The 20,563-nt window shown below is 36.6% G+C and overlaps 1 protein-coding gene across 5 annotated transcripts in view; it reads right to left on the bottom strand.

Moving 5' to 3' along the window:
• SMC5 (structural maintenance of chromosomes 5) overlaps positions 1 to 20,563 on the bottom strand; it is a 113,952-nt gene that overhangs the window by 52,771 nt on the left and 40,618 nt on the right. For 4 of the 5 annotated variants that reach the window (XM_008256276.4, XM_070050947.1, XM_002708237.5 and 1 more), the window contains 4 exons: positions 19,186 to 19,257; positions 10,696 to 10,951; positions 7,960 to 8,114; positions 3,511 to 3,624 (listed from right to left, as the gene is read on the bottom strand). In XM_008256276.4, the coding sequence (XP_008254498.1) occupies positions 3,511 to 3,624; positions 7,960 to 8,114; positions 10,696 to 10,951; positions 19,186 to 19,257 (597 nt within the window). The remainder of the gene's footprint in view (positions 1 to 3,510; positions 3,625 to 7,959; positions 8,115 to 10,695; positions 10,952 to 19,185; positions 19,258 to 20,563) is intronic. The other variant, XM_017341738.3, reaches the window with a different exon arrangement.

Genomic DNA, 20,563 nt, shown 5'->3' on the forward strand with positions numbered 1-20,563 from the left:
GAGGTAAAGATGAAACAATACTGGCCATGAGTCAATATACTAGTGAAACTAGTATATGTGGCTCATTAAGTTTTTAAAATCTACTGTTTTAGTGGTTATATTAACTGAAACAATTACACAGTAAGAAGGTAATTTCCTTTTTAAATTTTTTTTTTTTGACCTGCAGATTTAGACAGTGAAAGAGAGACAGAGAGAAAGGTCTTTCTTTACTGTTGGTTCACCCTCCAATGGTTGCTGCGGCCAGCGCACCATGCTGATCCGAAGCCAGGAGCCAGGTGCTTCTCCTGGTCTCCCATGCGGGTGCAGGGCCCAAGGACTTGGGCCATCCTCCACTGCACTCCCGGGCCACAGCAGAGAGCTAGACTGGAAGAGGAACAACCGGGATAGGACTGGCACCCCGACTGGGACTAGAACCCTGTTGAGTTGCGGCAACAGCCGATAACATGTTTTTAAAAAGAAGTTAAGGAATTTAGGATGTGCTGATACCACACTGTAACTTTCTCCTTGTTAGAAAAATTAAAAAGGAGGCTAGCGCCATGGCTCAATAGGCTAATCCTCCACCTTGTGGCGCCGGCACACCAGGTTCTAGTCCCAGTTGGGGCACCGGATTCTGTCCCGGTTGCCCCACTTCCAGTCCAGCTCTCTGCTGTGGCCCGGGAGTGCAGTGGAGGATGGCCCAAGTCCTTGGGCCCTGCACCCCCATGGGAGACCAGGAGAAGCACCTGGCTCCCGGCTTCGGATTAGCATGGTGTGCCGGCCGCAGCGGCCATTGGAGGGTGAACCAACGGCAAAGGAAGACCTTTCTCTCTGTCTCTCTCTCTCACTGTCCACTCTGCCTGTCAAAAAAATAAAAAAATAAAAAAAAAAAAAACATGTTATCTACTTTTAGAAAGCAACTGTTACAGATCTAGAATTTAGTAACTTTTTAATTATCTTATTGTTATGCACATTATTGGTTTTTAAATTTTGCAGTGATAATACAGTATTTTTTAGAGTACTTTCCTTGACTAATAAAAAGCAAGGCAATTTAAAAAAATAAACAAATAACACTACAGATAATACCCACCCAAAAGTGACAAAAATTGTGGCGGAAAAACTGTGAAGACAGTTTGTTAGTTACTGAAGGATGGATGAGAAACACTCCTCTGGTGGTTAAAATTATAGGGGAGAGTAATTTAGAGTAAATTTCACAATTTAAAATACACCGATAAAAAAGCCCAAATATATAGAAGTTCTGGTCCTTTCTGATGAGCACTCATGGAAAGCTAATTATCACAGAACAAGAAAAAAAAGAACTGAAGGTGAAATTATCAGAAATTTTTATCAAATTATTAACATATACTTCAAATCCTCAACACAGAGGCAACCTGAGTTCTTGATGCAAGATAAGGTATTAAAGATATGGGAATCTGTGTATTTCTAAAAAAGAAATACTCCAATTACACCTGAGTGCAGGACCTTCACAGTGTACCAGGTATCACAGACATTTAATTCAGATGAGCAACTCCAGTGAGCTCTGACACTGATTAGTTTTAAACAGTTGTAACACAGATGTTTACCCTTTTGGACTCAATTTTACAATCTTATACATCCAACCATCTTTATGTTCATATTCAGAAACAGGTTGCCAAGATAAATATCAAAGAAATTAGAGATTCTTTCCAAGCATATGTAAACCACAGAAACCTAGGACCACATGAGCAGATCCAGAATAAGACAAAACAAGACCTAACTTGTGACTCTTTTAAAGAAAAAGAAAGAAAATGCAAAAGGAAAGAAAAATTTTACTAATAGTTACAGCTAGTTAACAACTTACAATTCATATATAACAAATATAATACACAGTTAACCAACTGCAAGATGGCCCAAGTACTTGGCGCCTGCTACCCATGTAGGAGACCCAGATAAAGTTCTTGGCTCCTGGCTTCAGCCTGGCTCAGACTTGGCTGTACAGCTATCTGGGGTATAAAGCAGCAGATGGAAGATCTCTCTCTTTCTCTCAATTGCTCTGCCTTTCAAATAAATAAATCTTAAAAAAAAAAAAAAAAGCTGAGTTTAAAACTCATTTTAAAAGTACATATATAGGAGCCAGCATTGTGCCACAGTGGGTGAAAGTCCCAGGCTTTACTGCCAACATCCCATGTGGGTGCCGGTTCCAGTCCCAGCTGCTTCCCTTCCAATCCAGCTCCCTGCTAATGTGCCAGGGAAAGGAGCAGAAGATTGCCCAAGTCCTTGGGCCCCTGCATTGACTGGGAGACCCGGCTCCTGGCTCTGGTCAGCTCAGCTCTGACCATTGCGGCCATTTGGGGAGTGAACCAGCTGATGAAAGACCTCTCTAACTCTGTGTTTCAAATAAATACAAATAAATCTAAAAAACAAAAACAAAAACAAAAAACAAAAAAAAACCTGTATTAGTCTGGGGGTTAATAAACAATTTTAGAAAGTATATATATAGCTATCCATAAATATGTAACAATATATGATAATGGTTAATAAGCACTGTTAACACTTTTACATTTAAATGACTTAATTATCACAACCAGTTTTTGAAGTGGCTAATATCACCCTTATTTTACAGAAGGCAGAAAATGAGGCAGAAACGAGGCAGAAAAAGTCTAGATCATCTAAACTATAAGCAAAGCCAGCACTCTAATCCTGGCAGCCAGCTACAGAGTATATAATCTTAATTACTACGCCATGCTGACTTTCAATGGCTTACATTTTCAGTCAGTGGTATTCTTCTAGCCAGATACAGAATTATTATTCTTTGAAAAGAAGTTTCATTTATATTAAGAAATAACATCAAACTGATTTTCCCTTCAACAAAAAAACAGTTCATTCTAATAATTTCTTTTTTTTTAAAGATTTATCTACTTATTTGAAAAGCAGAGTCACAGAGAGGCCAGGCAGAGAGAAAGGGGTGGGGGGAGGGTCTTCCATCTGCTGGTTCACTCCCCAAATGACCACAATAGCCAGAGCTGAGCTGATTTGAAGCCAGGAGCCAGGAGCTTCTTCTGGGTCTGCCACACAAGTGCAGAGGCTCAAGGACTTGGGCCATCTTCCACTGCTTTCTCTGGCCATAGCAGAGAGCTGGATGGGAAGTGGAGCAGCCGAGACTTGAACCGGCACCCATATGGGATACCAGCACTCCAGGTGATGGCTTCACCCATTACACCCCAGCACCGGCCCCATAATAATTTCTAAGATGGGAAAAACTAAAGGTACATCATTACAATACTTCCTTCTCTAAAACAATGTGACAATTATTTTTCACATTAATTTCAAATGATACTTCCAAAATATGTTACAGATGCTAAAAGGCTAGTTTGCTTTTACAAAACAAACCCATTCTCTAATAATGCCATAAATAGGAAAGAAATTAGCAGAACTGAATGACTGTTACACAAGAGTTATCTGGCGACAACATTAACTTTTTGCTCTAGTGAAGTTAAAAATTCAATTATGGAAAGATAAGCACCAAGTGAGCCACTATTGTACTGGTTGACTTGCCTCTTTGAGGAAAACTTCCATGTCTTCCTGACTTTCAAATACAAAGGCTCTCAAGTCATTTGATGGAATATGATTCTCAATATACTTGGCATTTTTATTATCTTTCATATTGATCTAAAAAAACAAAAAGTTATTTTCATGAAGCTAAACCGATTAAAACATGTTACATTTAACTTAGACTTATGTAATTAATTAACATGTATTAAAGAGAAAATAAACAAACTTGGTATTAAAGGGTCATTTAAAAATATGTAATCTCAAAAAAAATATAATCTCAGTATCATCCAAAAACAACCAATACATAAGTAAACAATTACCAAGATTTGAATAGTATCTGATGCACAATGATTCTGAGATAACTTAAGTTCCTTTTAGATCAGCTCATTCAAAGCATTTGAAAACCTAAGACTTTGATGTAGAGTATAATCAATTCTCTTGTTTGCCAAAATATTTAATATTGTTCTTCTTAATTTTCAGTGTAACTTTGCATTTCATAAAATGCTTATTTCTCTTTACCTACTTTAAAGGCAGAGTGACAGATATGGAGAGAGAGAGAGAGAAAGAGACAGACATTTTCCATTTCTGCTGGTTTACTTCCTAAATGCCTGCGACACCAAAGACTGGGCTAGACAGAAGCCAGCAGCTAGGAGTCTATCCCAGGTCTATTGTGGGCAGGGGCCTAGGCAGTGCAGCTATCATCTGTTGTCTCCCAGGATGCATTAGCAAGAAGCTGGATCAGAAGTAGAGCAGCAGGGACTCCAACTGGAACTCCCATACAGAATTGCAGGTGTCCCCAAATGCTTATCCTGAGAACTTTGTATTATATATGGAAATAACTATTACAAAAACACAAGGAATTGAATAAAACTTTACAAAGATAATGGATAAAGAAAACTTTGCTATAGTTTAATTCTAACCACAGTGCCTTCAAGAGAAACCTTAGGTTGATACAGATAATGCAGAAGCTTCTTGAATTATTTGAAAAATATTAATTAATTAGGCATTTCTGCATGCAAGGCTCAAGGTTACTGAACAGACTAAGCTAGGTCAGGAAAAATAACTATCTCAAGGAGTATAATCCATTATTTAGTGCAGATGAATAAGTATGTTAAAAACCAAGGCGTGATAAAGCCCCATTAATAGAGGCACATAAAAAGTGCTATCTATGGAATTTTAAAGACAGATTACTTTGAGCAGATAGAAATTGGCTTATTGGAAAAAATAATGAAAGAGGAGGCATTTATATGCTATAATATATCATGATGTGTACTAGTTAAGAGATAGCGTTCCTGGGTCAGAAAGATGTCCTTTCAAATCCTATATGTCAACTTGATCAAGCAGTACTTAAATATCAGAAAAGTAGTTAATTTCATTCATAAGAGATATAGCAAAACTCATATATATCACAGAATTTAGTGTGGATTAACAGAAACAAAATAGTAAATAAAAAAAGTACCATGCTTGTCACATAAATGCTGGCCAATACTGTCATCTATTTTAAATTATAGAATACTAATAATTATAAAAAATGGACAAAATAAATTAAAATCCATATACATCACTTAAACACTATAACTATTTAATGTATATTATTTCATAAATTTTAGTTTACTCCCAAATGTAAGTGGGTATTTACTACAACTTACCAAAAGGGCAAAAAAAAAAAAAAAAAAAAAAAAAGGAAGGAACCTGGGGCCAGTGCTGTGGCTTAGTGGGTAAAGCCACCGCCTGTAGTGCCAGCAACCCATATGGGCGCCTGTTCAAGACCTGGCTTCTCCACTTCTGATCCAGCTCTCTGCTATGGCCTAGGAAAGCAGTGGAAGATGGCCCAAATCCTTGGGCCCCTGCACCTGCATGGGAAATCCAGAAGAAGCTCCTGTCTCCTGGCTTTGGATCAGCCCAGCTCCAGCCGTTGTAGTCATTTGGTGAGTGAACCAGCAGATGGAAGATCTCTCTCTCTCTGCCTCTGCCTCTCTGTAACTCTGCCTTTCAAATAAATACATAAATCTTAAAAAAAAAAAAAAAAAGGTGACTTCAATATGACCACAAGAAAGTCACATATACACACACAGAGACAGAGACAGGGAGAGCTCACGCCAAGTCCCTGTTTGCTGGTTCACTCCACAAATGTCCATGGTGGCCAGGGCTGGACCATGTTTTAGTCTGGAGCTCAGCCTAGATCTCTGACATGTGTGGAAGGGACCCGACTTTCTCCCAAGATCTGCACTAGCAGGAAGCTGGAATTGGAAGCTGGAGCCCAGACTTGAACCCAGGTACTCCAATATGGGATGTAGGCATCCTAACCAGCCTATTAACATTAGGTCAAAATCCAGCCTGCTCTTTTTAATGACTATAGACAAACCAGACTAGGAGTTAGTTCTCATTCTCACTTGTTCTCAGGTGTATTTATCAAAGATACTCTGATGTATGAGCATCCATAAGCCCCTATCTTGTACAACTTGTTTACAAAGTGAATTTTTGACAAACTTCAACTGCTAATTCAGGTCATTCGTATCAAAGAAGTTACATAAGGAGGTGTCGTTTTGGCCACTGGCCAGAGTGCAGTTCCAGTAGTGACTGACTCACACTTTTCCCCAAATGTAACAATTCTCCAATGTATCCACAGTCTGGTCTCCCAATATCCTCAAGGATGATTTAGCTATATTATGTTGGTTCTGCAGCTTCCAGTTTCTTAGGATATTCCCTCTTCTCATAAGATAACTGAAGAAAATATTTGCCAAAGTCCTTCTAAGGACATCACAAAGGAGCAAGGCACAGTCAATCAGATACAGGAGAGAACATTTCAAGATGATCTGACGACTGATCTTTCACAATTTAAATGAGAATTTCCTATACATCTTACTCTGCAATGTTTTATGTTTATTGTCATAAATATCTTTGTATTAGTAGAGACCTACAGCAACATTTTCAATTACTGCATAGTATTTTATTATAATTTACTTAATTTATTAGAATTTACTTAACCAATCAGCATTTCTGTAAATTATCTTCTTTTGCCCTATCATTCTGCTATTATAAACACTACTTTGAGGAGTACACATATAAATACATCTTTGCACATTTCTCCCATTCTGGATTAGAACTGTTAGAAACAAATCATGGACAGAGTTGGCTGATAATTTATATACTGAAATTTTAAGTCTGCATATTACTAATTTGCCTATGGAGGTGGCAGCACTTCAACTAGGCCTTGAATGGGTAGGGGGACATAGGGAGGGAGGGAAGTGATAGGAAAGGCAAAGGGTTATTCTAAGAAGGCTAATAGAGTATACCTCTTTATCTCAAAGATTCAATGGCACTGAGTCAGTTATCTGACTCAATGACAGGCCATTATTAGGAAGTCAAATAACACATGACAAATAAAATGAAGCTCTGAAGTATTTTGAGGTCAGCATATTAGTAAATATCTGTTCACAATTACCTTTGTGTTGTAACTTGCACTGAGTTATGGTATTTAAAAAAATATTTTCTTTCAATCCTTATCAGACTAATCAAAAACAATGTCTACATCCAAAGCAAATTTTCTTCTTGATCTGGTAAGAATATTCTAACAGTACACAACTGAGTAATAGAGAATATACAATGTATATCCCTTTTACTAATATAATGTAATAAAAGACAAAAACTATAAAATTATTTTTAATAAAGCATATCACAAACATGAAGTTACAAAAAATAAGAGCTTTTCATGAATCCTGCATGAATTGTTTTCCAAAGAAAAAAATTATCTAGCAAAAATAATCATTAAATCATTTTGGGATAAGCTTTAAGCTTATATATCTGTATTTCATTACCAAAGAATGGTGTTTTTCATTTTTCCACCCCTTTATTTGGATAAACTTATTTTAAATAGTTTAGATGGAAATCATCCTATTAAATAAATGGTCACACTCATTAACTGATTTACTAAATACAGTTTTAACTTTTCTTGATGAATTACTGTTATCAATAAGAAAGAGCTAACAAATACTGTATGATGTCAACAAACTACTGATTTCATTCTCAAAATCTTCATTATATGGTTTATGGTAGCAGGTGATTTTTCTATTCTATCACATATCCCTTATCAACATATTTATTCATAGAAGTTTTCACCTCTTCAGTCAGGTTTTAATATAATTCCTTCTATAATCTAAGGGTGGAAAGTATCAGGAAGAACTTAGTAATCAAGCTGATTTTATACATAACTCTTCCATAAAACATCAGTCTCATACATCTTTCTCCAAAAGAGCTCACAGGTTTTATGGTAAATTATTGCCCTCAACGATCAGGGGCCCTTTAAAAAGCTCATGTATAGACTTAGCAGTGTGCCAGATGCTGCATGTCTGGTAACAGAAAACCAGGGTATTAAAAAGACTAAAATCTACAATGGTTATAAACAGTAAAACTAAGCAACACTATCAAGATGAATAAAATAAAATTTCTTACCGTGAGCATGATGGGCTCACAGACTCTTTGCTTAAATTTGTCTCTGTTATTTCTTAGCCATAAAACAGCATCATAGGTGTCACGGTATCTCTGTCTCAGCTTATCTTCCTTTTGATTCATAAGATTATCAAAACGTACAATATGATCATCCACATCTAAAATTAGAAAACAAAACAGTGTTTCTTTGAAGACCTTAATTAGTGAAATAATCTATTAATTCTAAAAAATATCCTAGATCTAAAGGTTATAAATATTAGTCCACAAGTACTCTGCAGAGAGGAAAAGACCTGGCCTGGAAAAATCACCTTAAAATTTTCCAACACCTGAGTTAAAAGACAATCTTGAAGCTATAAAAAATATAAACCAGTTAACGTAAAAAAGAATGAGAGGGGCCAGTGTTGAGGCATAGCAGGTTAAGCCACTGCTTGCAACCCTTACTAGACTACTGTTTTGGATACAGCTTTCTGCTAATGAACCTGGGAAGTAGTAGAAGATGTCCCAAGTTTATGAAAGACCCAGATAGAGTTTGTGGCTCTTAGCTTGGGCATGGCCCAGACTTGTCATTCTGGACATTTCAGGAAGCTCGCTCACTCTCTTTCTCTCTCTTTCTCCCCTTCTTTCTTGCCCCCCCCCTCCAATAAGTAAATATTAAAAGAATAAATACTGGTTTTCCTAACAGAAGATAGTGGCAACAGGCCTTCAAAATTCTAACCGAAAAATTATTTTCAACCTGAAAGTATACATACAAAACTGAGAAGAACTGACCATAAAGATATTCTGAGGGATGCAAAGACTAGGAAATTACCTACAAAATACCATGTCTTAGCATGTTATCTGAAGATATATTGTAACAAAATAAGGATATAATGTAATAAAAAGAAAGACACAGAATTCAGAAATAGGTCTCTCCAAAAAAGAGAAAGAACGAAAAATTACATAGGATTTCTTGACAATATCCAGCTTAGATACAAGGTGAACAGAAGACCAGAAGTCAAGAGAATGTCTGATAATTTCTTTCTTCAATTTAAAGATAAAAGAAAGCAAACACTATTTTTTTTTTTAAATCTAAATTAAAACCCTTAAAAAATGATCAACAAAAGGAAAATTTAATCATAATGTAATATTTGGCTCAGTCGCGACCAAGTTTCATTGTTATAACCACTTCCAATCCAGCTCTCTGCTGTGGCCTGGGAAAGCAGTGGAGGATGGCCCAAGTCCCTGGGCCCCTGTACCTGCGTGGGAGACCTGGAGGAAGCTCCTGGCTCTGAATTGGCACAGCTCCAGCCGTTGCAGTCATCTGAAGAGTGAACCAGTGGATGGAAGACCTCTCTTTCTCTCTCTCTGCCTCTCTGTAACTGCCTTTCAAATAAATTAATTGGTGTTTCTCAACTTCCATAATTAACTCATAAGCAGGGTGTACAAAAATTAGTTATGATTCCCAAAAGAATTCGTTTTTAGTCTTGAAAATACAAAAATCAGAGTACAGCTGAAAGAATTACAAATATGATATGGGAAGAAAAAGAAAAGCAACGATATGAAGACTAGTATTTTCAGCTAATGAAGTACGCAGTCAAGCAATATTGGCAACTGTTAGGTGACAATAAAGAAAAGATATGAATATACTCTAATAATAATTAATCTTTAAAAATTTACTTTTATATTACTTGAAAGTCATAGAGAGAGAAACAGAGACCGGGTCTTCCATTCACTGGTTCACTTTCTAAATGCCACAACAGCCAGGGTTTGGCCAAGTTCAAGCCAGGAACCTGGAACGCAATTCAGATCTCCCACACGAAGAACAGGAACTCACCATCACTGGCTACCTTCCAGGGTATTCATTAGTAAGAAGCTGGAACTGAAAGCAAAGCCAGGAATCAAAAACAGAGCCAGAACTCAAACCCAAGCACTCTAATACATGATATGGGCATTCTAAGCAGTGTCCTAACCACTGTACCACATAACCTCCATCCAAATCAATAATATAATAATCACATTTGAGAAATTATAATAGGAAAAAAAGTTATAAGCTGAAATATTCATCCAGAGTGATTAAATACCAAAAGATGATGTCTCAAATTAATTAACCAACCTATAGTGGAATAGCTATTAATATATAATTAATATGTATATATAATTTATATATAATATACATACATACATATAAGGAAGGACTATTACAGAAAACTGCTAGCAGAGTTGCAGGGAGTTACTCTTGAGAGGGTCTGGAGGTAGGAAAGGGGTTATACCACCCCCATTTTAAAAAACCCACTAGTTCTTTTAAAAAACATACACATGTACTATACTTTGATAAACACATACAACTAGGTTCTGCTGAAATTCATCTCTGGCATATATTATTGATCAGACAGAACATAAGACCTCTATCCAAATAATGCTAGAGCACTATTTATATATAATCTATCTACAGAAAAGAATATGATGGTTATGAACGAATAGCTTAAGCCTGATATGAGTAAGAGTACACGACTCTGTACAGAAAACAAACCTGAGCACAATGAGAGAAATTAAATCAATTGCCCGACTCTGAAATTAGACAATGGTCAGCCAGTAGCTGATACACAGAGGCTACTGGCAATTAAGGTTACAGAGTTAGAACTGAGCTAAGTTTCCTCAACAACACCTGAACAGTTTAAAGAATGATGATCAGAAGAAGAGAGCCCACCAAGAAAATTCTCCATTTTACAAACACTTCACTTTGACTTTAAAAAAACTTACTCTTTTTCTCCTTTTCTAGAGTTTCCCTCTCTCTTCGCTTATCAATGATCTCGCCTTCACATAATGCCTTTTCATCTTGAACTCGCCTAAGATCATTTGTAATGGCATCAATCTGGGGCTGAAGATTTTCACAATTTTCAGCGGTCTTCAGTTCATTTTGCAAATCCTCTATCATTTTGCGAGTATTACTTATTCTCCTCTGTCGGTCATGCTCTTCGTTTTGTTTTACTATTAAAGCCTGCTGAAGTTCCTCAATCTAGTAAAACAAAAGTACATTAGTACTTGAGACTGCTTTTTTTCTGCCTGGTTTATAAGTATTACATAGTAATACAGTTTCACAAATAAAAACAAATCTTAGAATATGGGGTATTTTTCTTACAAAAAGGTACCTGGCTGGAAGTAAGACTAGAAGATTATCAGATAGTCTTACCAGACTGTATATTTATTCTACTTAGTTATTAATATACCTCAAATACCTAGGGTAGTGCTTGGCATACAATTAGTACTCATTATTTGAATAAACAAGACTTTATAAGGCTAAACATATTTCTAAATATTTAGAGGAAGTACATACTACATGCCTTAAGACTGAAATTAAAATCCATGTGGTAGGCCGGCGCCGCGGCTCACTAGGCTAATCCTCCGCCTTGTGGCGCCGGCACACCAGGTTCTATTCCCGGTCGGGGCGCCAGATTCTGTCCCGGTTGCCCTTTTCCAGGCCAGCTCTCTGCTGTGGCCAGGGAGTGCAGTGGAGGATGGCCCAAGTCCTTGGGCCCTGCACCCCATGGGAGACCAGGATAAGTACCTGGCTCCTGCCATCGGATCAGTGTGGTGCGCCGGCCGCAGCGGCCATTGGAGGGTGAATCAACAGCAAAGGAAGACCTTTCTCTCTGTCTCTCTCTCTCACTGTCCACTCTGCCTGTCAAAAAAAAAAAAAAAAAAAAAAAAAAAAATCCATGTGGTAAAATATACAATAGTTTCAATAAATAATAGAAATGACGATGATATAATTACTAATTTTAGGCTGAAATAAACTATTTCCTTTCAACAAAATTATCCTGCATCAGCATTTCAACTTAATATCATGAGAGTTTAATCATGCATCTATATGCTCAAATTTCTTGACTTATATGTAAGATAAAAAACTTTTAAAAAGCCAGCTATCTAATTTGCCACCTGATGTTAAAAGTCTTTTAATCTAAATGAGTCTACCTAAGACAGAATTAAGATTTTTAAGATATACATCCACACAAATATATATTTTCACACCCAATTTACATTTTACAACCAGAAATTCGTATTAAAAGATAAACACATCATATAATCTGTTTATTAGCTGGTCTTCTTTCCAAATTCCCTTCCCGATTATGAAAATCATAAAATAATTCATTACAAAAAAATAGAGAAAGCACACTCCATAAACCAGTAAAAATCACTTATAATCTTCATATCCTTAAACTCTTATATTTTAATGCCTATCTGTGTCTGTCTAAAGAACACATTTTTTTGATGGATGGTATCACTTAAAGCATCCTGACGGCAGTTTCTCATTACCCTCTTTCTCTTTGTAAAATGAAAGCTTAACACCTGCATCATGTCCTGTTTCACCCTATTCCTTATGTTGGAAATCTGGAGTGGTATCAATTATTCCTTTCTAAAGATCCAGCTTTGGCAGTATCAAGATAATGAACTGAATTTAAGCCAAAATCTTTTCTCCTATATCAAACGTAGAGAAAAGAAAGTAAGTTAGAAAAAATTAAGATACTTATCTGTCATGAAAAATTAGCAACATTCAAAGGGCCTAAAGGAAGAAGGTTGACAGCAGCCACAGTGCTAGCTAGATACTTGGAAGAATATATAGGCATGTCACAGAAGATAAGTAAATAATTAAGAATCAGTAAGAACATGATGAAATCCAAATCCATGAAAAAGGAGTAAGAAATTTCACATAATATATACAGCATATAAGCTTTGTACTCCCTCAGAGACTACCAAGATACTGAAAATCACTAGGTGCCAAAGCAAAGTTGTAGCAAGAGGTTGTTCTCTGACACTGATCTGAAAACTTGCAAAGCAGCCCAATGGTCGCTAACATGACGCTCCCAAAAGACCATGACACTTCAATACTAGATTGTGAAGATGATGAGGTAAAAGAAATGCAAGAAATGGAACTCAAAAAATTGATCATAAGATTACGCAGAAGTAAACAAAAGCAAACACACAAAGTACGGAAATCCATGCAGGACGTGAAAGAAAATTTCTCCCATGAAATTGAGATCATAGGCCAGCGCCGCGGCTCAATAGGCTAATCCTCCGCCTTGCAGCGCCGGCACACCGGGTTCTAGTCCCGGTCGGGGTGCTGGATTCTGTCCCAGTTGCCCCTCTTCCAGGCCAGCTCTCTGCTGTGGCCTGGGAGTGCAGTGGAGGATGGCCCAAGTGCTTGGGCCCTGCACCCCATGGGAGACCAGGAGAAGCACCTGGCTCCTGCCTTCGGATTAGCATGGTGCACCGGCTGCAGCGCGCCGGCCACAGCGGCCACTGGAGGGTGAACCAATGGCAAAGGAAGACCTTTCTCTCTGTCTCTCTCTCTCTCACTGTCCACTCTTCCTGTCAAAAAGAAAGAAAAAAAGAAAAAAAAAAAAGAAATTGAGATCTTAAAGAGAAATAAAAATGAAATGAAGAATTCAATAGAACAAATAAAACATGCAATGGAGAGCCTTAAAAACAGAAATCAGTAAGGCAGAAGAGAAAATATCGGACTTAGAAGACAGGAATCTATAGGCTACTATAAAAAAAAAAAGACAAAAAAAAAACCATTCGGTTTCTAGGAGTTCCTGAAGGCATGGAGAAAGAGAAAGGATTAGAAGGCCTTTTTAATGAAATATTAGCAGAAAACTTCCCAGGCTGGGAGAAAGAAAGGGACACCCAAGTACAGGAAGCACACAGAACTCCCAATAAACATAACCAGAAAAGATTCTTGCCACGACACACTGTAATCAAATTCACCACAGTGAAACATAAAGAGAAGATTCTAAAATGTGCAAGAGAAGTTCCAGGTTACTTTCAGAAGATCTCCAATTAGACTCATGGCAGACTTACCAGAAATCCTGCAGGCCTGGAAAAGAATGACAAGATATAGTCCAAGTCCTAAGAGAAAAAAAAACTGTCATCCCAGAATATTGTACCCTGAAAAGTTCTCATTTGTGAATGAAGGTGAAATAAAGATCTTCCATAACAAACAGAAATTGAAAGAATTTATCACCAGCCATCCAGCCCTGCAAAAGATGCTTAAGGATGTGTTGCACACAAAAATACAGAAACATGAACATCAATATGAAAGAAGATAAAGGAAGAAAATCTCTCAGTAAAAGATCAAAGGAAATTCCAAGTATAAATTAGGAATATCTTTGGAAAATGGTGGGGCAAAGTCATTACTTATCAATAGTCACACTGAATGTAAATGGCCTCAAATCTCCAGTTAAAAGGCACAGATTTGCTGAATGGATTAAAAAACAAAACCTATTTTCTGCCTATAAGAAACACATCTACCAACAAAGATGCATGCAGACTGAAAGTGAAAAGATAGAAAAAGATATTCCATGCCAACAGAAACCAAAACAGAGCTGGTGTAGCCATCTTAATATCAGACAAGATAGACTTAACACAAAAACTGTTAAAAGAGACAAAGAAGGGCACTAAATAACGATTAAGGGCTCAATTCAACAGGAAGATGTAACTATAATAAATGTATATGCACCTTATTACAGGGCACCTGACTATTTAAAAGAAAGGTTAAGAGATTTAAAGGGAGATGTAGACTCCAATACAATAGTATTGGGGGACTTCAATAATCCACTTTCAGAATGGGTCATCAAAGAAGGAGGTACCTTTCTCTGAAGGGAGGAGAGAACTTCCACTTTAACTATGACTTTGTCTAAATAAGATCGGAGCCAGCGAACTCAAAAGGCTTCCATAACCTTGGCAACTCATGACAAGAGCCTAGGGTGATTACTGACGCCATAAACAAGAGTGTCAGTTTGTTAAGTCAACAACAGGAGTCACTGTGCACTTACTCCTCATGTAAGATCTCTGTCCTTAATGTGTTGTACAATGTGAATTAATGCTATAACTAGTACTCAAACAGTATTTTTCACTTTGTGTTTCTGTGTGGGTGCAAACTATTGAAATCTTTACTTAATATATACTAAATTAATCTTCTGTATATAAAGATAATTGAAAATGAATCTTGATGCAAATGGAATGGGAGAGGGAGAGGGAGAGGGGAGAGTTGCGGGTGGGAGGGAAGTTATGGGGAGGGGGAAGCCACTGTAATCCATAAGCTGTACTTTGGAAATTTATATTAAATAAAAGTTAAAAAAATAATAATCCACTTTCAGCAATGGACAGATCAACCAGATAGAAAACCAACAAGGAAACAGCAGATTTAATCAACACTACAGACCAAATGGACCTAACAGATATCTACAGAACTTTTCATCCTACAGTTGCAGAATATACATTTTTCTCAGCAGTGTATAGAACTTTCTCTAGGATTGACTACATACTAGGCCATAAAGCAAGTCTTAGCAAATTCAAAAAAATCAAAATCAGACCGTGCATCTTCTCAGACCACAATGGAATGAAGCCAGAAATCAGCAACTCAGGAATCTCTAGAGCATATGCAAACACATGGAGATGGAACGACATGCTCCTGAATGAACAGTGGGCCATAGAAGAAATCAAAACAGAAATAACAAACTTTCTTGAAACAAATGAAGATGACAACACAACAAATCAAAACTTAGGGGACACAGCAAAAGCAGGGTTAAGAGGAAAGTTTATAGCAATAAGTGCCTACATCAAGAAATTGTAAAGGCACCAAATAAATGAGCTATCAATGAATCTCAAGGATCTAACAGCAAACCAAACCCAAAACTAATAGAAGAAAATAAATAATTAAAATTAGAGAAGAAATCAACAAAATTGAATAAAAACAATACAAATGATGAGCAAAACAAAGAGCTGCTTTTTGAAAAAATAAACACAACTGACATACCATTGGCCCAACTAACCAAAAAAAGGAGAGAGAGACACAAATCAATAAAATTGGAGATGAAAAAGGAAATGTAACAACAGACATCACAGAAATAAATAAAATCATCAGAAATTACTACAAACAGCTATATACCAACAAACTGGGAAACCTAGAAGAAATGGATAGATTCCTGGACACACACAACCTATCTGAGCCATGAAGACATAGAAAACATAAACAAACCCATAACTCAGACAGAAATTGAGTCAGTAATAAAGGCCCTCCAAACGAAAAAAAGCCCAGGACACCGGATGGCTTCACTGCTGAATTCTACCAAACATTTAAAAAAAAGAACTAACTTCAATTCTTCTCAAACTATTTAAAACAATTCAAAGGGAGGGAATCCTCCCAAATGCCTTTTCTGAAGCCAGCATCACCTTAATTCCTAAATCTGGAAAAGATGCAACTGAGAAAGAAAACTATAGACCAAGTTCCCTTATAAACACAGACACAAAATTCCTCAACAAAATTCTGGCCAATCGCATTCAGCAACACATCAGGAAGATCAGTGACCCAGACCAAGTGGGATTTATCCCTGGTATGCAGGGGTGGTTCAACATTCGCAAATCAATGTGATACACCACATTAACAAATCAAAGACACAAAAACCATATGATTATCTCAAATAGATGCAGAGAAAGCATTTGATAAAATACAACACTCTTTAATAATGAAAACTCTAAGCAAGTTTGGTCTAGAAGGAACATTCCTCAACATAATTCAGGCAATTTATGACAAACCCACAGCCAGCATCCTATTGAATGGGGAAAAACTGAGATCTGGAACCAGACAAGGATGCCCACTCTCTCCACTGCTATTCAATATAGATCTGGAAGTTTTTAGCCAGAGCCATCAGGCAAGAAAAAGAAATCAAAGGGATTCAGATCAGTAAGGATAAAGTCAAACTATCCTTATTTGCAGATGATATGATTATATATATATATGGGAACAAAAAGACTCCACTAGGAAACTACTAGAACTCATAAAAGAGTTTTGTAAAATAGCAGGATATAAAATCAACATGCAAAAAAGAACAGCCTTTTTATACACAGATAATGCCATGGCTGATAAAGAACTTCTAAGATCAATGCCACTCACAACAGCTACAAAAAAATTAAGTATCTTGGAATAAATTTAACCAAGAAGGTCAAAGATCTCTATGACAAGAATTATAAAACTCTAAAGAAAGAAATAGAAGACATAAAAAAGGGGAAAAACTTCCATGTTCATGGACCAGAACAATCAATATCATTAAAATGTCCATTCTTCCAAAAATAATTTACAGATTAAATGCAATACCAATCAAAATACCAAAGAAATTCTTCTCAGATCTAGAAAAATGATGCTGAAATTCATTTGGAAACACAAGAGGCCTCAGATAGCTAAAGCAATCTTATACAACAAAAATAAAGCCAGAAGCAAAACAATACCAGATTTCAAGACATACTACAAGGCAGTTATAATCAAAACAGCCTGGTACTGGTACAAAAACAGATGGAGAGACCAATGGAACAGAACAGAAACACCAGAGATCAACCCAACCATCTACAACCAACTTATATTTGACCAAGGAGCTAAAACCATTCCCTGGAGCAAGGACAGTCTATTCAACAAATGGTGCTGGGAAACTGGATGTCCAAATGCAGAAGTATGAAGAAGACCCCTACCTTACACCTTACACAAAAATCCATTTAAAATGGATTAAAGACCTAAATCTACGACCTAATACTATCAAATTACTAGAGAGCATTGGGGAAACCCTGTAAGGCATCAGCCTAGGCAGAGTTCCTGGAAAAAAACCCAGAGGCACAGGCAGTAAAAACCAAGATTAACAAATGGGACTACATCAAACTGAGAAGCTTCTGTACAACAAAAGAAACAGTCAGGAAAGTAAAGAAACCAACAGAATGGGAAAAATTATTTGCAAACCATGCAACTGATAAAAGATTAATAACCAGAATATACAAAGTGATCAAAAAAACTCAAGAATAGTAAACAACCCAGTCAAGAAGTGGGCAAAGGACTTAAATAGACATTTCTCAAAAAAGGAAATCCAAATGGCCTACAGACACATGAAAAATGCTCAGGATCACTAGCCATCAGGGAGATGCAAATCAATACCACAGTGAGGTTTCACCTCACCCCAGTTAAAATGGCTTTCATACAGAAATAAACAAACAACAAATGCTGGTAAGGATGTGGGGAAAAAGATACCATAATCCACTGTTGGTGGGAAGGCAAACTTGTAAAGCCATGATGGAAGACAGTTTGGAAATACCCCAAAAATCTTAATCTAGTTCTACCATACAGCACAGCCATCCCACTCCTAGGAATGTACCCAAAAGAAATGAAATCAGCAAATAAGAGTCATCTGTACCTCCATGTCTAATGCAGTTCAATTCACAATAGCCAAGACATGGAATCAACCTAAATGCCCATCAAGGGAAGACTGGAGAAAGAAACTGTGGGATATGTACTCTATGGAATTCTACATAGCAGTTAAAAAAAATGTAATCAATCATTTACAGCTAAATTGATGAATCTGGAAAATACCATACTTAGTGAAATAAGCCAGTCCCAAAGGGACAAATATCGTATGTTCTCCCTGATCTGTGACAACTAACAAAGCACCTACAAGAAAACCTGTAGAAGTGAAACTGACACTATGAAAATCAGTGTTTCTGAATTGCCCATGGCTTGAATTGCCCTTGTCTTGACTGTCCAGGAATAGTTTATCATTTCATTTTATTTACTTATTTATTTTTACTCTTTTTTTCACTACTTAATACTATTGGTTGAACTCCTTGCTTAACACAGAATTAATCATAGATGTATTAAGTCAATTGAAAATAGATCCCAGTTGAAAGTAAGAGTGGGAATCAGAGAGGGAGGAGCTGTATAGGTCAGCACACATTCCCACAAACCTACCCCAAAGGGTGAAGCTAAAAACTTGCCATGGGACTCCAAATCTCACTTAGCTGGATGGCACTAATCCCATCTTATGTGATAAAGTGATAACATATTAAGCATGCAATTGATCATATAGATAGAACCATAAGTCAAAGGAATCACATAAATAAGACCAAGTGCCTGGCAATAAAAACAGATAGAATTATAAAGGAAAGAAAGTTCCAACATGGGAAGCAGTCCACACGGCAGACTCAGAGAATGACAAACATCCTAAATAGCACTTTGACCTCAGAATCAAATTCTCCAAATGTCCTCTGTGCAAATACTATACTTTCAAATTGTAGTTTATCTCAAAAATGAAGGTAAATTATTAGATAGCAGAGCATCTTTAAAAATTCCCAAATAAGAATTTGTTCCATAATCCAGACCTGAAAACAAAAGTTAGGGCAAATAAATTTTATAAAAATTTCAGTTTGAAATCTTACATGTTTATCTTTCCTTTCTATAATATCTTGCTTTTGTTTGCATTTTTGAGATGTTTCCTTAATATCTGTTGCCTGTAAGATTGAAGCAGAGAGAGAAAAATTAGTAAAACAGTCAGTTAGGCGGCCTTATCCATTTAAATACTGTTTTGTAAATTAATACACAACAGTTATTATTCCATAATTTATTTCAACCAAATTCATAATTATCAAAAATACCTACAGCTATCTTATTGGTATTTAAAAATGGTTTAACGTAGTATGCATGTGTATGTTTATTTGCCCAAATTTACTTTCCCATGTTATTTTATATGACCCTGAATACAGTACTACAGGATTGTCAAGAGATATTAGTGCTTTTGTATACCCAAAGAAAACTAAACTCAAAGGGAACAAGACACCCACATGTATAGCTTTAAAATAAAAAACTAAAAAAAAAAAAAAAACTTCTAATATCCAAAATCAGGTCTTGTTTCAAATATGGGGTTCTAATACAGATTTTAACACATATCACACATCAATAAAACATAAAATATGTAATCCAAACATAGTATAGAACACAGCTGAATAGAAAGAATTAACACTGCAGGCTTGAGAGTCCTCTTAGAAAGGCTACCTTACAAGGCTGGGCCTTGGCTGTCTTCTGGGAAACTGCATTTTGGGAATGTTTTCAACATTTCCTATCTTAAAGGAGTGGCTCACGATACCTGCTTGTATAACCAATGCGACTGAATCTGAACACTTGGTTTCCTTCCCGGATTCTGGAATTTTAGTTTGTGCTGTCAGAATGCAAAGATGTTTAATCCCCATGAAAACCTTGTGTAATGACAGCACAGCAGAAGTGGTGTAACAATTTGATGGTGGAGGAATTCACAATCTGTGTGACTTCACTGGGAAAGCACCTCTGCACCCTTGTGCATGGCTTCCTCAGGTCTTTGTCCTAGCACATTTCCCGCTTACTGATTCTGCTTTGTAACTTTTTGATGTAATAAATCTTAGCTGTGAGTCTTGCTGGTAAATTACTGAACCTGCAGTGGATCCCCAGTCAAGGAGTTGATTCTTTTTTCCTGTAAAGGGAAACTAGTATTTACTGAGTGATTATAAGCTAAACACTAAGGTTGGCTAAGTAAAGATGTCTTAAATAATAAAGACTAATTTGTAAGATGAAAATCACTACTATCATCCTTATCTTACTAAAGAGGAAAGAAAAGCTCAATGAGATTAAATAACTTGCTCAAGACCAGGCAGTTACTAAATGGGAGAGCGGGGATTTAAAATATAGATCTTTGCGAACCCAAAACCTGTGCCCTGTTAACACTCATAATCTCCCTGACTAGAATGTTAAAAAAAAAACAAAAAAAAAACAAAACTACATACAAGA

Source organism: Oryctolagus cuniculus, chromosome 1, assembly GCF_964237555.1.
Source record: "Oryctolagus cuniculus chromosome 1, mOryCun1.1, whole genome shotgun sequence".
Lineage (NCBI taxonomy): Eukaryota > Metazoa > Chordata > Mammalia > Lagomorpha > Leporidae > Oryctolagus > Oryctolagus cuniculus.